Here is a 26,476-nt window from a genome sequence, read left to right on the forward strand (position 1 = left end):
GGAAAGGGGTGACGTAGGACGCCGGTAGCGCGGCGGACGCTCGCTCGCTAGCGGCGCGCCGTACGTCCCTTGCGTGCTGGCGTCAGGCTCCGCGGCGCAGCGTCGCCTCTCCTGCTGCCCCTCCGAATGAAAGGGAGCGGGCGGGCGGCGGCGGCGGCGGTCCCGGTTCGGCTCTGATCGGCGCTTTCCCCGAGCCCCCGGCTTCCCTCTGCCTCGTCGGCTGAGCCGCCCGGTGAGTCCCGCGCCCTGACGCCGGCCCGGCCGGTTGCTATGGAAACCATCCTCCTCCCCCACCCCTTTCCCCGGGGGGCAGGGGTCCGAGCGGGAAGGGCCGCCGCTTCCGGGGAGCTTCAGCGCTGCCCGGCCCCGGAGGGAGAGGAGCCGGGCGCGGCCCTGCCAAGGAGGTCCCGCTGGCTGGTGGGTCCCCGGAAGACGGGGGGGCCCTGCCGCCCCCGCCCCCTTTCCCCCTCCCTCAAAGAGGAGGCGGCTGATGGGTCGGGGGGGGGCGCTTCCAAGCCAAGCTGGGGGGAAGGGACCCGCCCGCCTGAGGTGGGCTCAGGAGAGAACAGAGCTGGAAGGGACCTTGGAGGTCTTCTAGTCCAGCCCCCTTCTCGAGCAGGAGTCCCTATACCATTTCAGACAGAAACCTCCGCGGTTTCTGGTGACAAGCTGTTCCACCGGTTAGCTGTCCTCCCTGGGGGCTCCTCTGCAGGAGGAGGCTGTGGGGACAGAATCCTGGATGCTCTCAACGGGGGGGGGGGGATGCCGGAGTGCCAGCTCCGCAGCTGACATCCCAGGCACTTTGGGCAACCCTGCAGCTGTGCAAGGTCTCCCTATGGCGGATCTAAGGGGGAGCTCTGGCTTTGCTTCTTGGGGGCTTCAGCCTCTGGCCCCGCTCAGTTCACTGGGTTTCTGGCACTGCTCCCTCCTGAGCAGTGAAAGTGTGCACTTAATGGCTTTTCACAGAGTTAACCTATATGTCCAAGGTCACATTTTGGGGGGGGGGAAGAATTGGCTTTGTCATTACTTGTATTCCGCATGTCTTCAGGGCTAAGATGATGTCATTGGCATCTGTCTTTTCTAACTTCTAACTGCAGCGAAGGGTCCAGGACTGGAATAATCAAGAGACCCTGAAAGATATTAAGGGTGGGATGACAAAAGTAGCCATATAGAAGAACAGATATCAGCGTTTTCAGAAACATTTTACAGTGTTTACAGTCTGAAAAAATATTTTTAGTTCTATATTTCTGAAATGCTGGTTGGTACAGTATTTATTGTGGCAAAAGTTCCACAGTCACAAATGTGGTTACAAATCCAAGAAAACCATGTTTTAAACTTTGCCTATAACCAAATACCTTGGATTTCCTCTAGGTACTTGGTCTTCTTGAGATCTATGAAGCATGAATCTTTTAGAAAAGGGACATGCTGGGGCTTGACTAGCAGCTTAAAAGTAGCAAGCATGTGGACAAGCTCTTGAATTTCCCTCCTTACCCTCAGCTTAGGTGACATCACTGCTGCTGTCCCTCCTCAGGGCCGAATAAAGCCTGCTGCTGTGGAACTTTCTTTTTAGGACCATTCTCTCCCTCCCTTGCTTTTGGAACCATCCATTGAGGAAAGCTGTGGAGGCTACTAGAAAAGCAAAGGATGCAACAGATATTTTGGGGGCAAGGAACCAAACTTGCCTTCTTATGAGAAAGCCTCTTACACCAAAGAGAGTCTTGCTTCCCTAGACAGCTTAAGTCATAAGGATGTCCTCAGTGGCCATACTGAAGGACCCAGTCTAGCCTGTCTTTAGTTGGGGGTTCTGAGTGAGAAGGTAAGGCTTGAGCTTGTGTGTGACATATTTCTGGAATTCATGTCATATTAATATGCATCTCACAGTGTGTTGCCACAGCGAGGAAAACATTGCTCAGCTTTTTTTAAAAAAAACATTAAACCATTGTTAGCTCCGAACTTGTCAAAGGAGCTTTCAGTACCAAACCCACAAATGCATATCTGGATTATTATTTTTTGTTAGAATGTATTCAAAGTTCTCCTCTCTGGACCTCTTCGGAAATCATTCACAAAATAGTTTTGGGAAAGAACATAGAGAACCTGGTGCCGATAAATTAAGGCTATGTAGAATTATTTTAAAAACAATATTCAAGACAAAACGAGTACTCTTATTCCAGAATAGCAGGTGAAGCTAGAATTTTTACTGTAAGAAAAGTAATGCTAATACTATATGCTGAGGTTTTTTCCTGGTGGAAAAATAGAACATTCTGCACATTCTCAGGAAGCTGGACAATATGGGTTTTCAAGTATGTGATATTACAAGTATTGTTAAGTCATTTTTCTAACCAATTTCCAGAAATTATTAAATGGCAAATAGATGCTGTTCACAATTCTGAGCAAGCTGTGATCTTACAACAGTCTTAGATTGGATACCAAGACAAGAGCCAGGGCCTGGCCTCTTCGACCTAATGCTCTTTGATGGCATGGAATTATATGCTCCATGGGACTTCTTTCATTAATTGGGATTTAAGATGAGGGTGAGGGCCTCCCAGAAAACTGAATGAAGCCAACAGCAGTTTGTAGCCCCAGATGTGTCTGGAGCCTAAATCTGATACTTATTGTTGGGACATTGTGATATGAAATGATTTTGCTTTGTTTTTCTTCCTGTTTGGAGGACAAATGTTCCACCAATTTTTATTCCTTTAAATATGTTTGTAACATGGCATCAAGTCAGTTTTCTCTTGTATATAAATTGATTACTTAAGGCTCTATCTTAGAACAAATGCAAAGATTATACAGTGTGTGTGTGTGTGTGTATTTATATATACAGTACATTCATTTTTAGATTCCTGTTTTCTAGAATGCATATACAATGGGCACTTCCAGAAAATCCTAAAAGAGAACTTTAGAATAAAGGCTGGGCAGCTTTGTTCCTAGAGCCCAAAGGATCGTGACATTTCCTCTCCTGCGCTGCAGTAATCTTTGCAGGTTCTCTTTGGAGAATTATTGTTTTTCACTGAGTCACAGTTTTTTCTTCCTTGTAGAATGACACTTGGAAGCATGCAGGCCTGTTACAGGAGTGACACTCTAGCTTTCCCTATTTACTTTTGGGTGCTTAATGATGAAGCTAGCTTTGATGAGGAATACTGAGGAGCCTCTCTGGTAAATAAAAGTATCATTTTTATTGATTGGTTTTTCTAACTTTTAGGCAGGATTGAACCCGTATACTTCAAGCCATTTAAAAAAAAACATGTCGGGTACCATTGGACAGAAGAAGGGCCCCAGGAGGCAGCGCAAGTGTGGCTTCTGCCGGTCCAACAAAGAAGACGAATGTGGGCAGCTGTTGCTCTCTGAAAACCAGAAGGTGGCAGCCCATCATAAATGTATGGTAAGTCCCAGGAGTGTGGTTCTGGAGGGGATCCAGGACAGGTGGTTGCAGGGGAGGGAGGGAGGAAAGAGGTGGCCTCTTTCTTTTCCCAGAGGCCTCCGTGATTACTTTTAGCATGTGCCTTTCTTCACTGTGATGTAGCTTACCTGGTGTTAATGTGGCTTTCATTTCTGTCAAGCTGTTATGGCTGGTTCTTGAATGAACATCAGCCTAGGACAAGATTGCACATTGTGTCCTTTACATTGAAGCTTGAGAGACGGACATAATTTCAGAGAGTTGCTCTTGCTAGTCTGTTGCAGGAAACCAGCTTTGTACTGCTGCTGTGACAGTGACAAAGATTTTCCTGTGCTAGGATCACCTACGTTGGATTAAATATATTCCAATGTACAGGAGCATAACACAGTGCTGAGTAATTTTTTTCTGTATGTTTAGCTTTTCTCATCTGCTCTGGTGTCTTCACACACCGATAATGAGAGTCTTGGAGGTTTTTCCATTGAAGATGTACAGAAAGAAATAAAAAGAGGCACAAAACTGGTAAGTTTAGTAATAGAATTTAAACATGGAATGTTATCAGCAGACTCTAGTTAAATCTCCCCATTGCCACTAATATAATATGGCCATTCAAATCACTGTTGGATTAAACAAACAGTGGACTAATCTTGCAGTAGTCATATCTGCAGAATTTTTAATATATACTCGCATGTGGAGACACTGCAGATGGAAATGCCTGGTGACTTTGAACACGTGAAGCTGTGTAGTCTTGCTGGGTAGGAACCCTGAGTAGCAGTGACTTTTTAAGACTGGGCTGGAAGTTGAGATTCCTCTGAGCAGAGATGCCAGCGATCAAATGTGGGACTTGATGCAAAAGTTGTCCTTTGTCCTGTCAAAAGAATTCAAACCTTTAGAAAGAGATCATTTGCTTTATTTTGGAACCTGCAGTCTCTTCTAATAAGTACAGTACAATTTTGGCTCTCTCAAAATCAATGGCAGCATCACTGCTAACTCTAGTGAAGTGGAGAGCTATTATCTTCATCTCAGCGGAAGTGACTTTGAGAATTGGAGACAGTGATTTGGGTTACTGGCCTGTTCAAGATTGATCCGAGATGGAAGAAGCTTAGAAATCCTTGGTTGTGGTCCTTGGCCAGCTAGTTCCCAGAAGGTTAAATTGTGCCACACGTTGTGTGTGGTTATCTTCCAACTCCTAGGTAGAAGGTCATCTGTGGAATGTAGCCTAGCTTCTGAGGATTCCCTTCCGCTCTTCATTGGAGGCTGTGACTGGAGTCTTGCCCTGTTCACATTTTAAAATAGCAATAAAGGGCAGGCCAGGTTATCTCACCCTGTCTCGACAGTAAGAGCAGAAGCCCTAATGCAGCAGTCTTCCTTTTGCTTTCAGAAGTGCTCCCTATGCCATTGTCCAGGGGCAACCATTGGCTGTGATGTAAAAACCTGCCACAAGACGTATCACTATTATTGTGCGTTGCATGACCAAGCACAAATCCGAGAGAAACCTTCGCAAGGCATATATATGTGAGTATGTCTCATTAAATTGAAGGGATCCAGCACTTTTTTGTTTAATGGTAGCCATCTTAGCTAAAGCCCCAGAATAGTTAAATAACCTGGTTTTCTCTTGTGTTCTGTTCCTAGGATATTATGTCGAAAACACAAGAAAGTACCACACAATTCTGAAGGTAGGTTTGTGATGTTTCTCATCTCTGTGGATCAAATGCTCAGGTTTTTTTTCTCTCCGTGAAAAGTGTTAAGAGTAGTTCTGAAAACAAGCATTTCTTTGTATCAGTTTAAAATTCCTTTCCAGAGTGTTCTTCCGCAAACCTTATGCTCTTCAGGTATACTCAGCTACGGTTCCAACTGAACGGATTGGGAGGGATGGGAACTGTAGTCAACCCATTTTAAGAGGAATGGGTTGTGGAAGAGTGCTTGCAAGGAATGTTGAGAGATGAAAGATTAATTTGGGTTACTTTAACAATTTCTAATCTTTGGCTCAGATGCAAAGTATGAAGTGAGTAGAGAGAGGGATATTGGCATTAATAGCCCTCTCTCTAAATCAGGATGGATTATAATAAAACTTTTTCCTTGATAATTGTAACCTTCTTCCGAGGAGCCTTTCGTCTTTTTAATGGTGAAGCGGAGCTGCTGTTTTGAGATGGGGCTGCTTTTCCCCCAGAATTTCTAGTGTCCACAGAATTGGATCACAAGTCAAACTTTTCAAGTTGCTTGTCTTTGTACCTTCCCCCCCCCCCCAGCAGATTTAGAAGAAGGTCTAAATGATCATGAGCTGGATCCGTCTCCTCCAAAAAAGAGGGGTCGCAAAGGAAGGCCCAGAAAGACGAGCCTTAAAGGGCAGCCAGAAGATGCTCGCTCAACCTCTTCGCACGGCACAGATGACGTAGAAAGCAGTTCTTATGTAAGGAATTTGTGTGTTAAAATCCCCTCAAAGAAGTACCAGGCTTTCTCTCTCAGTTGCCTTCTCTGGAAACTGTATTTGTTTTTCTGGCATATTATTTTAGAAAAGTATTTTTCTTTCAGAGAGACAGATCACCCTACAGAAGCAGCCCCAATGATACAAAACCTAAATGTGGATTCTGTCATGCAGGTGAAGAAGAAAATGAAGCTAGAGGGAAGCTTCATATATTCAATGCCAAAAAGGCAGCAGCACATTACAAGTGCATGGTGAGAAACGGAACGTTGTCTTCCCTTTTTCTGGTTCACTGGGTAGTCCTAAATCAAACCTGGGCACTTTAAGACCCGTGGACTTCAACTCCCGGAGTTCCTCAGCCAGGAGTTTCTCCTTGCTGTCATTATTACACTAACTTTGAGTTAGAACATTATGATTCCAATTTGTCAAAAATGTGGTTTTAAAATATGGCTTAGTGTTGTGTGTAAATGCAGGCTGCTTGTCTGATCCGGTAGCCAGCAGAGTTTTTGGACGCGTGGCCTTCAGCGTCTGACCGCCGGGCCAAGAGGATTGGGAGGTCCTCCAGTCTTGCGTAGCGTCTGGTTTCTTGCCTCTGAATCTCGGCTTCCTGGCAGGCTTCCCCTCTGGATCCCTTTCCCCAGTCAAGCCTTCTGGACTGAGAGTTGCCCCTGGTTTTTGTCTCGGCCAAGCTCCAGCTCCGCTTCTGAAGCCTTCTGTCTCTTCTCCTTCCCAGCTGTTCTCTTCCGGTACTGTGCAACTGACGACAACTTCCCGGGCAGAGTTTGGTGATTTTGATATTAAAACTGTACTTCAAGAAATCAAACGTGGAAAGAGAATGGTATGTCCTTTCAGTGTGAAACTCGATTTTCCACCTCTGTTTGGTCTCATGCAGTGATCTGAGGGATGCATCTAGGAGTCCCTTTTCCCTTTTTTCTCTTGGTGACCAGAGTGGCGGTTGGGCAGAAATGTTAATCTTGCTGTTATTCCTGTGCTGGCCTATAACCTCCAGCTTGAAGGAAAGACCGCTGGAGCTCCCTTGCTGTGACTGCCCATCTCCGCTTTTAGAACTCTTCAATCAGCAGCCTCTCCTGCCAGAAGGAACTCCACGCAAACGTGCTTGTTCTGTCCTTTCCCACAAGATCTCTAGACTGGACACCCTGCATCCCGTACTGTTTGCATTTCAGTCATGAGGGAAAATAGCTGCTCAACTCTTATCAGAAAATTTTATTCGAATTGTAAGCTTTCCAAGAAGGAAACTGAATATGTTGCTGGCTTGCCAGCCCAGCCTTATTTCACCTCCTCATCCTCCTTTCATTTCTCTCTCCATGACAGAAATGTACCCTCTGTAGTCAGTCTGGCGCTACGATTGGATGTGAAATTAAAGCTTGTATCAAGACTTACCATTACCATTGTGGAGTGCAGGACAAAGCAAAATACATTGAAAACATGTCACGGGGCATTTACAAGTAAGTGAGTTGCACCCCTGTCCACGTGATTGAATGTAGCTACATTATTCCTTCTAAAAAAAACCTGTAAACCTAGGACATTGGTAAAAACTAATGGTGCACTGAATTGGCTGAAGGAGTTTGAAATCAGGACGTATATTCAGGTTAAGGCCAGGAAAGCTTGCTTGCTGGAGATGGTCTTACATTTGTTTAGATTAAGAATCATGGGCTGCTCTTGGATTGACAGAGGACACGAGACAGCATGTTTCTTGGAGATGTGATGCATTTTTGTGACACTAGGTTCAGTTTGTGGCTTTTAATGCAATAAAGTCAATGTTTCCTCCTTTCGAGCTGTTTACTGAACCGTTCCCAGGTAGTTGATGATGAGAACTGGTGTTTGTGTAGAGCAGATGCCTCACCGAAGGTGAAGTTGAATAAAGATGATTGGATGTGCCAACCCAGATTATGTAGCGGGCTGGTGCGTGAACCAGGCCAGGGAGTGCTTTGGCTGAGATGACAGGTTGCCAGATCAGCCTCCTGGTTAAGCTGCCCTAATGGATCCTTTTTCCTTTTCACATTTTCTCCAGGCTTTATTGTAAAAACCATAGTGGAAATGATGAACGAGATGAAGAGGATGAGGAGCGAGAAAGTAAAAGCCGTGCAAAGTCCGTAGCTGATCACAGTGCAATTCCACAGCAGCAGCAGCAGCAGCAGCTCAATGGAAATTAGGTATGAAGTTGACACTTGCCAGTCCTCCTCCTGAGATACCACTGTACAATTGATGTAGTTGTTGTTAGTGGTAAGACATTTTAAGCTGAGCATATGCCAATAAGTGGTTTTTGTTTATTTTTTTTTTAAAAAAAACTGGAGCCCCATGGCACAAAAACTGGGGAGATTTCTCAAATTCATCTAACTCTAAAGAAGACTCCACTCATCGGTCAATAAATATTGCTGTTATGTTCGATTGGTAACATGTTTTTATTCTTGACTATTTTAAAATTTACATTTGCATCATCATCTATTAAATAGGCTTCAAGTGACTGAGTTAAACTGGGAATGAATAAGACATCCATAACTACTAATCTTTTTTAATGCTTAGTAACTTTTTTTTCTACTGCCTGTTAGAAATGTCCTTGAACTGCCAGAAACGTTCACGTGTATGAGCCTTCAGCAGAAGTTGTTTCACTTGTCAATATTATGTAGGTAATTTGCAGTGCCTGGAGAAACACACACAGAGAAACGCGATAAATTGTACAAGGTCAATGCTGTGGCAGATGTTGAAATAGTAAATTCTGTTCCTGGACCTGGAATTAAGTTTCTGATTTGGAAAACGTTCAGTGGCTTTGTGAACACAGCGACTGTCAGAAGTTTTTACTTACAACTTGGATGTACCTGTTTTGATAGCACGGCTGCAGAATGTGTGCATTTTACATTTTTCTTCCCATGCAAATTACAGAAGCAAACCAGAAGGCAATGAACTGATCCCTTTTGCAAAATGGCCAATGTACAAAAAACGATTCTCAGTTCCAGACGCCTGCCATTGAGTCTTTGGCGTAGCTCTGTTGGGAGGACTCTACTGCCCGGAGATTGCTCCGGCCACTGCGGACTGTAAGCTGTGAGATTTGAGAGTCATGCCAAAAGGCTGTGGTTCATTCTTCCCTTCCCCTCTCTTTTTATTTGAACCTTGTGGCTGGAATAACTGAAAACAAGGTGTTGTCTTCTGGGAGTGTTCAATGCTGGCCCATTTCTCTTAGATTTCCAAGTTACTGCTTAATGCTCAGTTTGGAATTTAATCCCCTCTATTGGACATCATACCTCAAGTGCTCTGTGCTGTGTAGAACACAAGTTTTGCCCAAATACACACACACACACACACACACACACACACACACACACACACACAGATCCTGTATGCTGTAAGAAGAATGAAAATAAGACATCGAGTCTTGTCTTTTTGTTTTTGTTTTTGAGGTAAGAGGTCAGTATTTATTTTGTGTCTTGTGACCACTATATGAGAATGTTTTGATATTTCATCAAAGTTTCCTGGCAGATCAGTGAGTGCTGTTAACCTGCAAGGATGGCTGAAATTATGTTAAGTCTTAACATCCCAGTTTTGACGTCATAGAATCCTGGTATTTCTTGTAATTACTTCAGGTGTTTTGGTTGAACCTATTCTAAAAACAAAGTTAAACTAGTTAGTAAACTGCCAATTTTACTCTTCAGATATTTTTCTTATCTCTCAAATGTCAGATTAAGGCAGCAGATTGGAACAGGCTGACAGTTGGATGAAAAACTGAGAACATCCACTAGCAGTTGACACTGCAAAAAAACTTTCTGTGATATCTTTGTTTATGAAGTCTTGTTTATTTTTTATTTTTAATCTTTTGTCTGCTTTTTTTTAAAAAATGCATTTCATTGTCTTGAGGGACTCACTATTGTGTACAAGAACCTCTAAGGCTTTCAAGTAGGAAATCAATCCATTTGGGTTTGAAAACTTCCTGGAAGAATGCAGTTTAGTAGGAAAGTTGTGTATAAAAATAAATCTGTTAATTGCTCTTATTCCATTGACCAATTTTTTTATTTTGTAATGTAACTTTCAAAATTAAAGGCGCCACTTGTACTGAAATAGATTTTTTTAGCAGGCTGTGCAGTTTTTCAAAAGAATGGGTTGCGTTGTGTTCTTTAAATGTCCTGTAACTACGGTATATCAAAAATTTAACAAAGTATGTTGGCTGGGGTTAATTTTGGGGAAATGATCCAGAAAGCTTGCACATTTTTCTGAGTTTTAAGTTAGACTAATAAAAGTAATGTGCTGAAATTGTACATGGAGAATGAATACCTGATCTCTCTAAAGATTATTGATTTCCCAGACATCTATTCTTTGTTCTTTGATAAACATACTTAAAAAGCCACAGTGAGTTCCCATTTCCATTCCCTTTATTTAATTGGGACTAGATGGTAGACCCTTCTTGCTCTTCTGGATGTTAAGGCCACAAATGTTCATTGTAACTTCCTGTTTAATTCTGATGTTCATGAGAAAAGCTGACAGCTATGGAAACTGCCTTGTGGACTTAGTTAAAAATAGGATGATGTTGCACATGCCATTTCAATGGGAAATTCTGTTTCCAGTCTTACTTCAATCTGCAGTAGTTTTCCACATTGCAAAGTTCATAAAAGGGCAGAGTGTTGAAATGATCAGATTCCATTATTTGCCTGAAATAATATTAGAATTTCATTACGGATATTTTGCCTTTAAAACAAAAACAGTCTTTCCCAATAAAAGGTGTAATTCTGCTTTTTGTGTCCTTCTGAGTAGACCAAAGTTGCCAGAATGAAGGGCACAACCCACCCTAACAGTTATAAGGGTCCTCTTATGAGTCTGCTCAATAGCCATTTGGTGTCTGGGACTGACCAAATCGGTTACATGCAGACGCTGTGTTTGGTAGAGTCTGCTTTTAAGGCCATAGAGAACACTGTTTCCCTTCCAATTCACTGCTAGCAAATCATTGCTGAGGGTGCAGTGAGGGAACACTCCTACATACATAACTTAAAGAGGAAAAGATGCAATGAAAATCAAAATATTGATCATTTGCAGCCATATATAAAAATTTCTAAGTACATTCTGCTGGACTGAGAAGTGAGGTCCCGTTTCAGTCTGTTGCTTGTTTCTGTTTTTGCTTGCAAGGAATTTTCTACAGGCACCTTTAGAAAGCATGTTGTGTATTTGGCCATGTTGTCCTCATCAAGTCCTGCTGCAGATGTAAATCTGCTTTTATACTTTCCTGGACTGGGGTCACAGTAACTGTTGGAACAGAGCTTCTCCCAAACAGCATTTTTGCTTCTAGAATAAAAGAGCCCTATAGAAGAACGGAACATAGTCTATTGTACACATTCCACAGACTTTGCTCTTATTTCCCACCAAGTCTTCAATAGTATTATTGCAAATATTCATTTATATAGTGCTATCAATGTGTGTGTATTCCTTAGAAGTGGATAAAAGAGTTGTCCCTGCTTCTAAAAAGGTTACTGTCTAAAATTTATCTAATTCAGATCTCCCCCAAAACAAAATTCTATATGCAGTACACAAGAAAGAGACAGCAGATAATGAGGATAAAACCTAGAGCATAGATAACAGCAACTTAAAAGTTCTAAAATGTTGTAGTTGCCAAAATATATTAGGAAATAAAGTAATGATCCAGCACATCTGGTAACAATAATGTAAGTATCAATGAGTAATTTGAAAAGGATATCACCATGTCTTACTTTGTTTTAATAGAGGCATCTGAAAGAGAACTTTGGGTAAATATAACACATGTTCCTCCATGTACGGCTGCAAAGAGGCAGAGGTTTGCTTGGCTAGAACCTGCCTTCATTTGTTTAGCAATCCCAAGGCAAGCAAACACTGCAAATTAAACTTGGAAGGATGGTAGGATTCATCCTCCTGTTTACTAATGGCCTTGAATTACCAGCGCACCCAATGGAACCTGGAACCAGAAACACTGATAATATTTAACACGCCCTTCTTGTCTTACCTGCTGAACAAAGGACAGAGTCCTCGGATCAATGGGCTTTGCAGTCTACAGGTGTTCTCCCAAGTGGGTGCAAATTAGCACATGCCAGGAGAACCATAGCAACACGCCCAACTGGTGCCAACGGTTTCTGCAAGAATAAAGCAAAAGGCGGTATAAGCAAGAGGTCAAATGTCTTATAAAGAAGGGCAATTTAACACATTTTTATTTAATTAAAAATGGTACTTGGTATTCTCAGGCATCTGCCATTCAGAAGAGCAGCACCAGGATTTTAAGAAAGCCCAACTTTGGAAGGATTTCTTGTGCTTGCACCTTTCTGCCCACCAGTTTTATAGGAAATGTCTCTCTTCCCTAGACCTCTAGTCTACCTTGCTTGGAACACATTAATATCCAGAGGAAAGAGATTTTTAGTTCTTAACAGCTCTGAGATCTTCCTGCACGGTTTCCCAGTCTGGACCCTCAGACTGGCAAGGGGGAAGACATAGCAAACCTAGTCAGGCTGGTCTGTTGGCTAAGGCACCAGGCTAGAAAGCAGGAGGCTGAGAGTTCAAGTCCTGCCTTAGCCACGAAAGCTAGGCGGGTGATCTTAGGCCGGTCCCGCTCTCTCACCCCACCTCGTAGGGTCTTTGTGGGGAAAACAGAGGAAAGCGTGTTTAGATGTGTTCATTGCCTCGAGTTATTCGTAAGGGATACAAATAAAAACAAACCTCCATCCAGACACATTTTCCCAATGTAGGTGCTCTCCAGATGCCTATTATTGAACGAGCCCTCCAAATTTCCAGCCCAGGTTTTGAGTTTGAGAATCAGGACATTTTATTTCGGGAGAAGGGGGCGGGGGGGGGCTAAGAAGAAAAACTCAATTCCTGGGCTCGGAGGCTGGGAAGGACAGGCTTCTGGAGCACAGGGCCAGGCGAAGGGAGGCTTACCGCGGCGGATTGATTTAAATAGTAAAACTCCCTCCCTTGAAGCGGCACAGTAAAATCAAATTTAAAACAGCAACAACCCAGAAAGCGCGCCGAGCCTTCCGAAGCGCGGGGCAGAAGGAAAGAAATTGGCCTGCCTCTACTCCGCTCTTCTCCTTCTGAAGCCACATTTGGGGGGGGGAAGGGGCCCTCCCCAAACCCTGATCAGCTGAGGTAACCAGGTTTAAGGAGAGAGCCGGCCTTATTTTACTTATCATTTAGAAGCACCCGGTCGCGCGCCTTACCGGCTGCGAGTGGGTTTGTGTCGGGGGGGGCGGGGGAAGCGCCCGCCGTTCCCCCCCTCCTCCTGCTCGCGCACGCGGGGCGGGGCGTGGCCTGGCCCGGCGCGCGCCCTTTCCCCGCCTCCCGCCAGGAGCAGCAGCGGCAGCAGCACCGGCGGCCGCTTGCGGGGCGGCGGCGGCGGCAGGAGCAGCGCGGTGGCCGCCTTCCCGCCGCCATGGCCGGAAACAGCGGCGGCGGCGGCGGCGACCGTTGCATCGTGGTGAGGGCCGCGGGGGGGGGCGCCCTGGTGGCGTTGCCTGGCAACAGGGCGCGCGGAGGGGGGGGCGCTGTTTACCGGTTGGGGGAGGAAGCGCCGTCCACGCCCGGGGCGGCCTCTTGCCGGGCGAAGGGTCTCTGGGCACGTCCGGAGCGCCTCCAGATCCCCTCGGTGCAGGGAGTCCTGCGGGCCTCCGTTCGTGGCTGCTCCGGCCCCTCCCCCTCTTGGCCGGGGGGGGTGGCCGGCAGGAAGGGGGCATCTTTGGGCGGCCTGCACGGTGCCCGCTGTGCCCCGGCAGGCCCTTCCAGCGGGCGGGGGGAGGCCCTGGGGGAGCCCCGCCAAGGGAGGGGGGTCTTCAGGCCTGTCCGACCCCGGGCACCCGGGAGGGGTCCGCTCGGCCTCCCTTGCCCGCTGCACGAACCGGCAGCCGGCCGCGGAGGGCGGGAGAGCCCACCCCGGGGAGCCATTTGGGGGGAGAGGCTGCTGAGCCGCCCAGCAGCGGGAGAAGTGTTTATAATCACACACACACACACACCCCGTCGGTGTGTCCTTTTAAAGGCCTCAGCCGGAGAGTTGCCTGTGTGTGTGTGTGTGTGTTTGTGGTGCCACCCAGATGCCAAGCAGGGTCCCGCCTGTCCCAGAGCAATTCGGGACGGAAGTTGAAAAGTTTGCATGCCTGGCAACCTTAACGGACTATGCTTAAAAAAGGGGTCCCTGCACAAAAGATCCCAAAAGGTTCCGCTTCCCTGGGATCCTGGGAAGCTGCTTGGCGGGTGCCTGCCCAGCCTGTTGGATTGGATCCTCCCTAGCAAAGGGGCCTGGGCACCACCAGCAAGCAGCACACGTGCTGAGATGAGTAACTTCCTGCTCCAGGCTTGGAGAACATGTCTGTATCAGCTTTGACTAAAGCCGTTTCATCCTTCAGGGAAAAAAGATTTGGGCTTGTGTGAGGAAGCCAAAGGTCCAAAATCTTCAGCCCTGTTTGAAAATACAGTAGATCTTGGACCTCAAGGCGCTTTCTCTTTTTGTCTGAAATTCTCTTTTGATTTTATTCTTTTTTAACTGGGGAGGGGCGGCACTCTTACAGGAAGTATTGTGCTGTTCCAACAGACTTGATAAGGAGAGAAAAATATCAGCTACAAAGTGGAGGCTTTTTAAAGTAACCCTGCGTCTTTTGTGCCCTAGCACATAGGTTAATGGTTAGCAGAAGACCAGACTCTCTGCTTTTAAGATGAAAGAAAAACAGAGATGATGCACCTATGCGATATATTCGATTTTCCTTTCTGTTAAATCTGTAGAGTAACGTAGAGCTTTGAACCTGGGGTAAATCTCTCAAGGTCTGTCCTATCAGAGCACCGTCAGGAGGACTCTGTAAATTTCCAAGCTGCTTTTTATTGGTTTATTGTTTTCACGCTCCTTTTTGCTGAAGATAAGAGCACATGGCTGTGGAAAAGACAGTGAACTATCCTCGATACTAATAATGAAAGCAGATGTGATGTTGTAAGAGTTCATAAAAGCCCAGCGTGATCGGAATATTGCTGCTTAATAATCACGGTAGTTTCTATATTGCTTTTCGAGCTGACCTCAAAAGCTCTTCTGGGTTGAGATCTGCTTTTTTAGTCAGTCTGCCTGAGCCTGACGTGCATGCATTAAAGAGAAGCAGAGTTCTGACAGGGAGTACACAAAGTACTGATCTGCTTCGGCAGTATAGCTGGTTGTTTGGATCTGCAGAACATTTCTCAAGAGATCTTGACTTACCAGGAATTCCTTCTCTAGTTATATAATGGTGCTCAGGTAACATATCAGCACACGGAATATTGGGTAAAAAAAAAACCTGTGGGTAAGCCTCGCCATTGATGCAGAGATCCCTTCCAGCACATGTTTTGCATAAACTGAAATATAGTTCTAATGATAGTGGAATGTTGCTTGCTTCAGTTTAAAAGTGAAAGTTTCTTTTAATGGCCGCCAAACACCTTTGGTTTTAATATGTTAGCATGGCATTTTGTCCGGTACTAAATCACGGCTTGGATAGGTTAAAAATAATTAAAATTTGCTCAACGGTTCTGAATAGGCCCTTCCTTGCAGGTGTCTGGATTCTTTGCAGAGGATATTCACACACTGGGATCCCAAAGATCGAATCGTTGCAAGGTCACTTATTGCTTTCAGTAAAATGTGGGTGCATCTATAGTCCCAGGCTGCAATGCTAACTCTTGTGCGATGCAGCTTTCCTCGTGGACTTAGTTGACCAGATGTTATCTGCATTCTGAAATACTGTATGCTTATAATGAAAACACAGAGCAGTGTCCAGCTGGTGTATTTTTCTGCGGGATGTTGAGTTCCAAGTTAAGTAAAATGGGTTGGCAGTGCCGCAAGTAGGAATGGCTTATTTTGAAGCTTATTTGTGTGGCAGGACCAGAAAATATCTGGATGTTCTTTTCTGATTTGTTTAGCAAAGGAGGAAAGGTGTGGCAGTGAGGAAGGCGAATGTCAAACTGGTTATTAAACTTTAGTCCAGTGAGCCTAGCCAGCCTGTATTTTAATTCCATGTGCACAAAGCTGCTTTTGCATACGTGCGTTTTTTTTTAAGAAGTCAAAAATTGTGGCCTGCCCAGCCCCCTAGTTGCTTTACTGACACCCCACACACACACACATGCTTTCTCAGCAGGATTTTTTTTCTTTCGTAAATGATACTTGCATTTCACATGAATGAAGAAAACCTGAATTGTCCAGACCGCCTGCGGTAAATTCGCTACACCTTTGTCTCGAAGAATCAAATCACTTTGAAAAGTAAAAATGAGATTTTTTTCCCCAAAAAATGCCAAGCTTGAAAACCCAGGCCACCGGTTCATGGCCTCAGGTTGGGGAGGAAACCCAGCTCTGCCTTCTGATGTGGCTGGTCTCTGCAGAGACGCGTCCTGCATTGCCTCTGACCTCAGGCTGTTTTTTTCCCCCTTTAGATTGGAGACGACGAACAAGGTTACGACCTGGATTTGTTCTGCATCCCCAAACATTATGCGGATGATTTGGAAAAAGTCTACATTCCTCACGGACTCATTATGGACAGGTTTGTTTGACTCGCAGAGCTATTCTGAAAGGCGGGCTCCCTGCAAGCTACTACAGGCAGTCCCCAACTTACAACAGTTCATTTAGTGACCATTCAAAGTTACAGTGGCACTGAAAAAAGTGACTTATGACTATTTTTCACAGTTACGACCGTTGTAGCATTGCCATGATCATGTGATCATCATTCAGACGTTTGGCAACCGTTGCCGTCTCGTGCAGTCACGTGATCCCCTTTCACGACCGTCTGGCAAGCAAAGTCAATGGGGGAAGCCAGATTCACTTAATGACTCGTCAACTGCAGGGATTCAGTTAACAGTTGTGGCAAGCAAGGTCGTAAAATGAGGCAAAACTCACTTAAACATCTCAACGACAGAAATTCTGGACTCATCTGTGGTCATAAGTTGAGGACTAGCTGTTTAAGCTTGCTTTAAGGTGCTTCCCATGATGAACAGTTATAACATTCACTCCTCTGAAACAGAAGGGGTATAAATTTAGCCAAGGAACACAACGTAGGAGACATGGCCCACGTAGGACACCGTCCCCTGAAGTAAACACAGTACCTGCTAGGTACAGCTTGTGACATTTCTGCCAGATCCGTGATAAGAAAAGGCCATTCATCTGCCTCTCCGCCACAAATGGCAAGCATTATACATTTAAAAATGTCCCCAGTATTAATCTTTTTTTTATCCTTACTAAGCGGATGCCTAGCAATCTGGGCAATGTAATACAGCAGCTGCAACTGCCTAATCAGTTTTTCTCATAAATAATATTCTCTTTACTAAAACGTGGGATCAAACAATGAATAGACTTCCTTAGATATTTGGAAGACGTAATGTAGGACAGGAGTGTCCAGCCTTGACCACTTTAAGACTTGTGGACTTCAACTCCCAGCATTGGCCGGCTGGGGAATTCTGGGAGTTTGAAGTCCACAAGTCTTAAGGTTGGACACCCCTGATGTAGGATGTAAACGAAGGAGGTGTCTAATGTAACGTGCATAGCAAGCTGACTGTAGTGGTCTGCTTTTCTGCCATATTTTGGAAGCATGGCGCTCCAACCTGAAAACATTTCACTGCTTTGATTCTGAGTTGCCAGACAGCCCTTTTGGGCCTTGGTAATCAGGCCGTTGCAAAACTGGATTCAGTTTCCTTTCCAAAAGCTCGCTGTATGATATCTTTTGTGGGTTGTCCAGTAACTGCGGAGGCTGAGATTTGCTTTGGCACAAGCTCCCTGGAAGATCAAGGCTGTTTGGCAGCACCACGATTGGATTAACCTTGGCAAGTGAGGAAAAGCAGGCATGTCACTGACCGGCTGATAGTCCTATTCGCCGTCAGATGAAAGGTAAAGAAGCTGCGTTTGTTTAATCTTGCCACCTTCGTGGATTGCCTGGGTGCAAACACCGAGTGTCCCTGTACAGTGACCAGAGTTAACCATGACGGTGAAAAGAGTGACTTGTGACTGGTTTTCACGCTTGCAGCGTCCCCACGGTCACACGATCAAAATTGGCGACTGACTCACGTTTATGGCAGTTGCAGCGTCCCGGGGTCACATGATCCCCTTTTGCGACATTCAGACAGGCCAAGTAAATGGGGACGCCGGATTCACTTAACAAATGTGTTTCTAAGTTTAATAACAACTGCAGTGATTCACAACAACTGTGGAAAGAAAGGTCCTAAATGGGGCAAAACGCGCTAAACAACTGCCTTGCTTAGCAACAGAAATTTTGGCCTCCATCCATTGTGACCGTAAGTCGAGGACTATTTTATAGTAAGTCTCCGTTTTTCTTTCTTTCTGCAGGACAGAGAGGTTGGCCCGGGAAATTATGAAAGGCATGGGGGGCCACCACATCGTTGCGCTCTGTGTGCTCAAGGGAGGCTACAAATTTTTTGCTGATTTACTGGACTATATCAAAGCCCTGAATCGGAACAGCGACAAGTCCATCCCGATGACCGTTGACTTCATCCGCCTGAAGAGTTACTGTGTAAGTTGGTCTGTTGGAGACACATTTTCTTGAATTTGGCTTATTGCCAGCTAGAATTGCCGGGGGGGGGGGGCTACAATGCTACACATAGAATACTTAGGTCTTCCCTTGGTGGCAAAAAACACGAAGCGGGGGAAAAACAGGCTGCAGTTGAAAACAGTTTGTGCTCCTTCTGACTCCTTCAAATCTTACTGCGAACAGGCCGCCCAGTCATGGATGAACTACGGTTGGTTTTTTGCTTCAAAGCCAACAAGGGGTAACATCTCAGGATGGGGTGAGAAACAATCTCAACAGAAGGATAAAGACGGTGCCTCTCTGTGAGCAGTCTGTGCACATTTCGCTGGGCATAAACCCCATTTCAGTCAGTGGGGCTTAGCTTGGACTGCATGTGCATTAGGCCTGCAAGGCTAGGCAAGAAAAAAAAATGTTTGCAGGATGCATCACTGGGCTTATTTGAGTCACAGCTAAGAAAACATGACTTCTCCTCTTGCTATGAGGGGGACGAAGCCACAGTCTTGCTCATGTTTAAAAACTTTCCATTTCAAAAGGGGCTGTAGTTTGTTTTTTTTTACTTTCCTGGAGGTTTCTGTAGTATTAATAACAGCTTTGCTTCTTTTTTTTCCTTTTTCCTGCCTAAAATTAGAATGATCAGTCAACTGGCGATATAAAAGTGATTGGCGGGGATGACTTATCAACCTTGACTGGGAAGGTATGTCCCAAAAGAAGGCATACAGAACATGGAGACAGAGGCTTCTGGATAACAGGGGTATACAGTGTTCCTCAGCGAAATGTCCTTAAAATGAAATGCAATTAAGGTGAAAGCATTTCGTTAAAAAAAAAACACAATACACCATGCAAAGCATTGCCAAGTTTCCCTTGCGTTCTGGCTTTCGGAAAGCTTTGCTAGCTAATCATGTGGGTTCTTTCTGCCCCAGTAAATTTTGCAATTCCGAGTATACTGTGTCTCTGGTGAGGGGAGCAGGGCGTTCATTTTTATAAACACAGAAATGGTGCTCTTGTTCCTTTAGGAAAGGGAGGAGATGAAATCAGAAAAATTAAATCCATCGACTCTTTTAAGCAAGGGGTACCTATGTTGACCACATCACAGTTGCTTTGAACACCAGTTCCTGGGACCAAAAAGAAACAGACAGTACTTCGAGCAGATTTTTCCAAAGCCTTCCAGATGTCTCAAGTGATCCCTTTTCTAAGTTCAACCATACAGTTCCTGTTTTAAAAAGTTGTTCTCTGGATGTATGTTCAAAAACATTTGTTAGTTTTGGCCACGAGGAAGTACTTAAACCATTTCAAAAATGCTAGCAAACTAAAAGCATTTAGGATGTGCTTCCTAAGGCGTTTAATTCATTGTCTTTCTTAGTTTTAATTGTTGCTGCTTTGTGGTTAGAAGTTTTATGTTTGAATTTATCTGTTTAAAGTCCCAAAGAACGTGCTAATGATATGTTAATAACATGAATGATTTAAACGCCAGGTACAATTTGTAGCCATTTTCTTCTGGCCTGTTAATTGGTAAAAAAAGGGAAAAATTAGGAAAAATAGAGGTTGGAGTGTAAAACTGAACTAAAATTACTGATGGTATTCTGTCTTTTTTTTTTCCAGAATGTTTTGATTGTAGAAGTAAGTACTTCATTTGGCAAATACTATCTTTATGTATGATTTGGGGCCCTTTGCCTTGAGTTCCTTGTAAGGTCTAAGTAAGCTATGTGGATTGGAATCATCTTCCAGCTGTAAATTTCAAGGCAACTTCAAACTTATCCACTTCTTCCCGTTCTTCCTAAACAGTGATGAGGAAGACTGTTGAAACGATCTTGAAACAAGATTTACTAACAATCTTTCTGACCAAGTGCACATTAATAATTTGCATCAAAAGTTTGCTTGCCTTTATAAAAGGCCCTATAGAGACACTTCACCAAGTTTTAGCAATGTGTTTTAAGCCCCGAAGCTATCTCCTCTAGATATATTCTCTTTATTATTATTATTATTTTCCAGGCATAATGTGCCCCAGTGAAGCATTACTTTGCTGTAATTTCCCTCCAAAGCCAGGGGGTGTGATCCGTTTTGTTTGTTTACTCCTCAGGATATAATCGACACTGGCAAGACAATGCAGACCCTACTGTCCCTGCTCCAGCAGTACAATCCAAAGATGGTCAAAGTGGCAAGGTCTGTGCTCGCCCTTCCCTCCCTCCGTGTCGCTTTAGAAAGCCCCCACCCCACCCCCCTTGGCAGGACGGAACAAACAGCCCAAAGCGATACCACTTCAGGGGAAATGCTTCAGCTATCTTAACCAAGCAGAGGATGTAACTTTTTGCTCCAGTAGTTCTCAGTTGTTTTCCTTAAAAAATAAATAGGAGCTTGGGAAGTGGACTTGTTCATGTGTTTTAGTGAACCAGGGTTTAGTAACAGAAGATTTTTTTGGGATGGTGGGGGGGTATCAGTGTCCATCTCACGCGGCTCTCAAAAGACCTATATTTTATATTTACGATCACTGCGGCCTCCACATTCTGTCTCCAGAAGCTGCGGTAAATTATAATTATTTTATGAACTGTATCCGGACCATTCCTGCATCTTTGTTGGTTCTGCTGCAATTGACTCTTCTAAAGTATTTTGTCTCGTGGGCTGATGAACTGAAGACCAGGTAGTCGTCACTTGAGGGGGCTTCATTCTCTGCAGCCAGAGAATCTGGAACCTTTCTGGCCGTTCCTCAAGGCACAGAGTCATGAGTAGGGCAAAGGTGTCGCAAAGAATGCTCCCTGCTTCCCACGCTCTACCCACATGAAGGGAGATTGTGGGAAGCCTTATCCAGGAGCTGCGTGGACCGGGACAGGAGGCAGTCCGCTTCCCAATGTGGAGCCTCTGGCTGTCTCACCAGAGACTGACTCACCTTTTGGGTTACGGGTTTCTCCTTTGAGCCAGCAAGCATTTCCAGGATGTTTGATCCGCTGCGCTTCACCAGAAAAGCGTAGCTGCTGCTGCGGACCAGAGAGCTGCTCTCTGCCGGTTTCTGTTGCCCATAACAAGCTGCTCCAGGGTTGGCCGTGCTCTGACCTTGACCGGGCATGTAGCGCTGATAGCAGACAAGCAGTCACTTAACCGGCTTCTGTACGGTAGAGAAAACCCCCACACAACCACACTCTTAGTTGTAGGCTTGTGGAAAACAAATGCATCAGGCCGCATGTGTGGGCCACTGGCTCTGTCCTGCTGCTCAGCTTCACAGCAAGGCAGAGGCTTCCCCTTTCTCATCCTGCCTCGCCTAAGGAGGCAGCACGGCCCCTGGGTTCTTCCTCGGCTCCTCTCCTGAGGCCTGAGCCAAGAAACGGCCTTTGTGTGCACCTAAAACCTGGAGAATGGCGTAAAGCGGCTCTGTTTGCTGCTTATTTCTTGCTACACCTATGAGGAAGGGCAGAACCCAACCCTTGGCTCAGAGGTGTCCGACCTTGGCAACTTTCAAGACTTGTGGGCTTCAGCTTCCAGGCGGCTGGGGAAATCTGGGGGTTGAGGTCCACAGGCCTAACGTTGCCGAGCGTGGACACCCCTGGTTTAGCTCGCGTGGGATGTACGGGTTGCATGTACGTTTTTGTCCTCTCAGTGACTTTGGTTTGGCTGATTTTTTGACAGCTTGTTGGTGAAAAGGACACCCCGAAGCGTAGGATACCGGCCTGATTGTAAGTGACTCTTGTGCAATCACAGTGTAATCTGGACTGTAATAGAGGCCCAGGGGTGAGAGAATGCTGTTGAAACCAGAAAAGAGCGGGCTGAAACTGGTCAACCAAGAGCGGCTCCTGTGGGTGGGCAGAGGACCGAGCTGGCTTACGGTAACAGCTTTCCTGGGCCTTGAAACGTCCCGTCGTTGGGTGTGTTTGCAAGCAGATCTAAGCCAAAGCAGCTGAGGGTGTAAGCCAGGGCTCGGCCCCCTTGGGTGTGAGAGATTTCCTCCGTAATGACTGTGTGATTCTGCAGTGAGGGAGCTCTTCCTCCTCTCTCCTTTTGCTCGTGACAGTAGGAAAATGCCACTTGTTTAACTGACTTATGGTAACAAAACTGGTTTTATTTTTATTTAAAATGCCCGTGCCATTTTTGCTGCAGTACTCTTAACTAACTGCTCCAGTTACGCAAAGTGGCACTATAAGTAACGTTATTAACCTGGTTGTCCCAAACACAGCCTAACCTCCTGCTTTTATTGTGTGGTTCTTTTCAGTCGTTGGTTTTGAAGTGCCAGACAAGTTTGTGGTTGGATATGCTCTAGATTATAACGAATACTTCAGAGATTTGAATGTAAGTAATTAACACAGATCATCTTGTTCAAAAAAAACAACAACCCTGTTCACCCGTGCCCTCACTCTGCTTCTTTTAGCCGTGGGGTCAAAACGAAACAGTAGGAACAGATTTTTTTTTTTTCTTGAGCAACAAGCTGGGAAAGTCCAGAGTCGTCGTGGCTGCTCACAGAACCCTCAAGCCACTTTTTTCAGTCTGATGCCCATTTTGATTCTGGCTTCCCACAGTTTGGTGCAAACTGACAAAAGTTTGTAAACACGAGGCAGCTTCTTGGCAGAGAAACTGTCAGGATTCAGGTAATCCTCAACCTAAAAACAGAATCGGGACCAGGATGTCTGTTGCTAGACAAACAGGTTACTAAGTGAGGGGCACCCCCAGGTTCACGACCTTTTTGCCCTGTTTAAATCATTGGAGTTGTTAGGTGAAACGCACAGTCATTAAGCGAATCCAGCTTCCCCCATCGGTAAGATTGCAGTGGGGATCAGATGACTCTGGGATACTGCAGCCACACATACCGTCTGCCAAGTGCCCAAAATTTTGATTGTGTGACTGCGACAACAATACAACTGTTGTCAGCCTGAGGGCCGTTGCTAAGTCACGTTGTAACTTCAGACGACCGCTAAAGGAATGGTCGTAAACTATGGACTACCTATTAAACTGGAGCGGCAGAGTTACTCTGAACATGGCAGCCCCGTAAAGTGCCTCAGAAGTTGGCTTTCAATGCAGGAATCAGCAACGGGTCGATCTTCGCCTTGCTATTAATTTGGAAGTATTTTGTATTTCAGCACATCTGTGTGATCAGCGAGACCGGAAAAGAGAAATACAAGGCATGATTAGCCGGTTTCATCCGACTGGCGAGACCTCAAAGCCGATACCCGGCGTCTGCCTTCGGCCGCTTTTCGGCCCAATCACCAGCTTCAGATTGTGGAGTGACCCCTTGGCTCTCGTCATATCGCTTGCTCTAACTTATTGCATGTACAGTTATGGGAAACTCATTTTGTTTATTTACATTTGGGAAGTTAAGGATATTTCCACTTTCCCTTTTTTTAAATTTGCACTATGCATCTCCTCCTCCTCCTCCTCCTCCTAGCCCCTTAAGAAAAAAATCTCTTTCTCACTTGCCCCCCCTTTTTAAAAACCTCATCAGCTCATGAAATAGTACTGTAAATGTATAAGGCATTTTAAGATGGGAAATCTATATTAGTAATATTTTTTAAAAAAACGAGTAATTTAAGTTTTATATTGTAATGGAATGTAATTGAGATTTGGGGTGGGGGCGGGGTGGTCACCAGGTTGCTGCTCCGGGGGTGGGTGCTGGGAAAGAGGCACACGGAGCACCTTCGGATGGTTTTGGTGTTCCTGAAGGAGCATTGATGCTCTCCGGCTAAGCTGCTTTTTGGAGTTGCTTTAGTTGCCTTGGCAGAGTTAAAGAAAAGAGTCTGTTCGGGTCTGTCTGGGGGGAAAACGCGACAACATCAGAAGTTCAGGATCTGGCTGCACTGGCGGCCCGCTGTTTTCTGCTCACCTCCTTTGGCTAAAGGCTGATGGCCGGCAACACACAAGCTCCCCGCAGCTTGTGTCTCCGTCATTCTTCCTCCATCAGCTGAGTTACGTTGCCTTTCGGATCCAACCATCGTCTTCGTATTTTACGTCAGTGAAAAAACATGATTGTAACGCTGACCATTAGAGGTGCACAAAGCGGATGTACTTTAAAATAAAAGCTGTTTCTCCCAAGAGGCAGCTGAGCTGGCTCCACCATATACTTAAAGCAATCACCAGTTGTGCCCTCTTTTTTGCCTCAGTTTCCCCATCCTCATCCCAGGCTGGTGATTTCAAGGAAGAATTGGGGCCTGCTTTTTTGGGAGGGGGATATGGGTGATGATTGAGCCTGCAGTGGGCAATTCCTCTGGAAAACCCATTTTCTAGATTGAACTGTTGTTAATCACTAAGTTGCGTGTGGCTCTTCACAAACCCATGGACCACAGGCTGCCAGCCCCCCTCCCCTCCAGTGTCACCCTGAGTTTGCCCAAATTCATGTTCATTGTATCACTGACACTAACCATCTATCTCATCGTCTGCTGTCCCCTTCTCCTTTTGCCTTCCATTTTCCCCAAGGATCCCCCTCTTCCCAGTTCATCCCTGCATGTTTCAGCGTCCTTTGCATTGGGGGTCTTATCATCACAAGACTGGCTAATTCCGATGCCGCTAAAAAACTACAACTGCCTGCTTTTTGCTAAAGGTTTTAGGGGCCATTTCGTCTTTCCATTCAAGAAAGAGTTGTCCCTTGCCTTCTGACTCAAGGCCAGGACGGTGGTTTTAAAATGAGCTTTAGCCAGCCTTTTGTTTTACGGGTAGTTTCCCCGGCTGCAGAAGGATGACCTCTGCTGTTCCTTGGCCCAGAGCAGCAGCAGCACGTTAAAAGGGCTGCCTGTGATGTGGCTCCCTCGCCAGGTGGGCGCTAGGCATACCAGTCAAGTCAGAACTTTCTAGTGATGCCCTGGCACACACACACACAGCATCTGTTTACCCACTTGCCCTGTCCACGTTTGTGTTAAATTGGCTGTTTGTTTGGGGCCTAATGTGACTTATCATTTATGAGGCAGGCCATGATTTGCTTCTCAAACCATGGTTAAGAACCTCCAGCACTGCAGAATCAGGTTTGGTTTGCACAAGGTGCTAGAATAAGATTTATTTAAAACAGACTTTATTGATTCAATCTCAAGGGTTTTTGTACAACATTAGCTGTAAAACGTGATTAACAAATGAGAATAGCTTCACACTTTGTGCTAAGTCAGAAATTTAGCTACTTAATGTCTGCATTACAGGGGGGGGAGGCGGATGTCCTACATATTTGGTGGTGCTACATTTTACAATTTGTGAAGGCCCATATTGGTCAATGGCAGTTTGCATCCCTGATCAGTTTCATGCCCCTCAGCAGGATTAGACCAAAGGGGGGGGGAATCTGCCTCTTTCTCAAAAGCCCCCATGCTGACGTTCTAAAACGACTTCGCCGCAGGAGTTGAGGATGTCCCTTAAGGGGGGGGGGTGGTCTGGCTTTCGCCACTAGGAAAGTAGCCCACCTGGGCAGGGGTGGGGTTTGGGTTGGTTTTAAAGCCAGAACAGGGAAATGGAAATCCCTTTCCGCCGGCAGTTATCCCGAATCGACAACGGCCCTTTCTCTGGGCTTCCCGCAAGATTCCCGGGATCTCCGGCCGGGTCCTGTACAAGGAAACCAGACGGGACCAAGAGGAAAATCGCCGGCGAAGGAGCCGGAGGACCAGCTCCGGGTCGGACCTGGCTGGCAGGAGACGCCGGCGGAAAGCCCACTCCCCCAGGCAGAAAGCCCTCCCCGAGTGGGTCGCCCGGCGGGAGGGGAGCCGGAGCCCCGAAGCTCCTGCGCGGCCCCCGACCCTCTTCCTCCCCCCGAGGGCGCCGCGCTGCGGGCCAGCCGCCTTCGCTCTCCCGGCGCCCACGGGCAAGGGAGGGAGCCCGGCCGCCAGCGGCGCCCTCGGTGCGGACGGGAGCCGGGGAATCCCAAGGAGGCGCGGCGAACGGTGCCGCCCTCCAGACCCCGCCACGGCTGTCCGGGACACGGGGGGAAGCTTGCCGAGCTCTCCCCGCTTCGCTTGTCCCTCCGGTTCTACGTCGCTTTTTCCGCCAGGCACGGCAGGTTGCGCCCCCTCCCGCCGCCCAACAAGCGCCCGGCGAGGTAGGCCGTGCGGCCCACGCCCACGCAGCCGCCCCGAAGCAGCATCGGAAGGCGAGAGCCGCTTCTCGGCCACTGAAGGCTGCAGCTCCGACGCCCCGCGCGAGGGACCGGGCTTCTCCGGGGTTGGGCTTGTTCCTCGCCGGCAGGCAGCGCAGCCCAAGGCCGGCTAAACCGCGGCCGCTTCCGCA

The 26,476-nt window shown here is 46.2% G+C and overlaps 2 protein-coding genes and 1 long non-coding RNA gene across 8 annotated transcripts in view; 2 read left to right on the forward strand and 1 right to left on the reverse strand.

Annotated features, from left to right (window-relative positions):
• Positions 1-9,891, forward strand: PHF6 (PHD finger protein 6). 4 transcript variants are annotated; one of them, XM_081336781.1, is made up of 11 exons: positions 1-232; positions 3,203-3,382; positions 3,815-3,916; positions 4,776-4,909; positions 5,027-5,070; positions 5,644-5,804; positions 5,927-6,070; positions 6,550-6,654; positions 7,149-7,282; positions 7,849-7,990; positions 8,718-9,891. In XM_081336781.1, exons 2-10 carry the CDS (start codon positions 3,245-3,247, stop codon positions 7,988-7,990), a joined length of 1,104 nt encoding a protein of 367 aa, XP_081192907.1. In that variant the 5' UTR covers positions 1-232; positions 3,203-3,244; the 3' UTR covers positions 8,718-9,891. The 4 variants fall into 4 exon arrangements, with proteins under 4 accessions (XP_081192907.1, XP_081192908.1, XP_081192909.1 ...); XM_081336782.1 differs by having other exon boundaries at positions 9,512-9,891; XM_081336783.1 differs by having other exon boundaries at positions 5,647-5,804; positions 7,849-9,891.
• Positions 9,274-26,476, reverse strand: part of LOC308673238 — a 27,128-nt gene continuing 9,925 nt past the window's right edge. The window contains exons 2-5 of one of the 3 annotated variants that reach the window (XR_014027601.1): positions 11,794-11,920; positions 10,881-11,118; positions 10,397-10,474; positions 9,296-9,435 (exon numbers count right to left, since the gene is read on the reverse strand). This is a non-coding gene — a long non-coding RNA (uncharacterized lncRNA). Of the gene's footprint in view, positions 9,436-10,396; positions 10,475-10,880; positions 11,119-11,793; positions 12,467-26,476 lie in introns of those variants that run through there. The other 2 variants (XR_014027602.1, XR_014027600.1) reach the window with 2 other exon arrangements.
• On the forward strand, positions 12,846-24,560 carry HPRT1 (hypoxanthine phosphoribosyltransferase 1). Its single transcript, XM_081336784.1, has 9 exons — positions 12,846-13,254; positions 16,209-16,315; positions 18,109-18,292; positions 18,936-19,001; positions 19,907-19,924; positions 20,385-20,467; positions 21,923-21,969; positions 22,503-22,579; positions 23,365-24,560. The coding sequence occupies exons 1-9, from the start codon at positions 13,210-13,212 to the stop codon at positions 23,410-23,412; spliced, it is 675 nt and encodes a 224-aa protein (XP_081192910.1). The 5' UTR covers positions 12,846-13,209; the 3' UTR covers positions 23,413-24,560.

The sequence above is a fragment of the Vipera berus genome (genome assembly GCF_964194415.1).
Source record: "Vipera berus genome assembly, chromosome: 11".
Lineage (NCBI taxonomy): Eukaryota > Metazoa > Chordata > Lepidosauria > Squamata > Viperidae > Vipera > Vipera berus.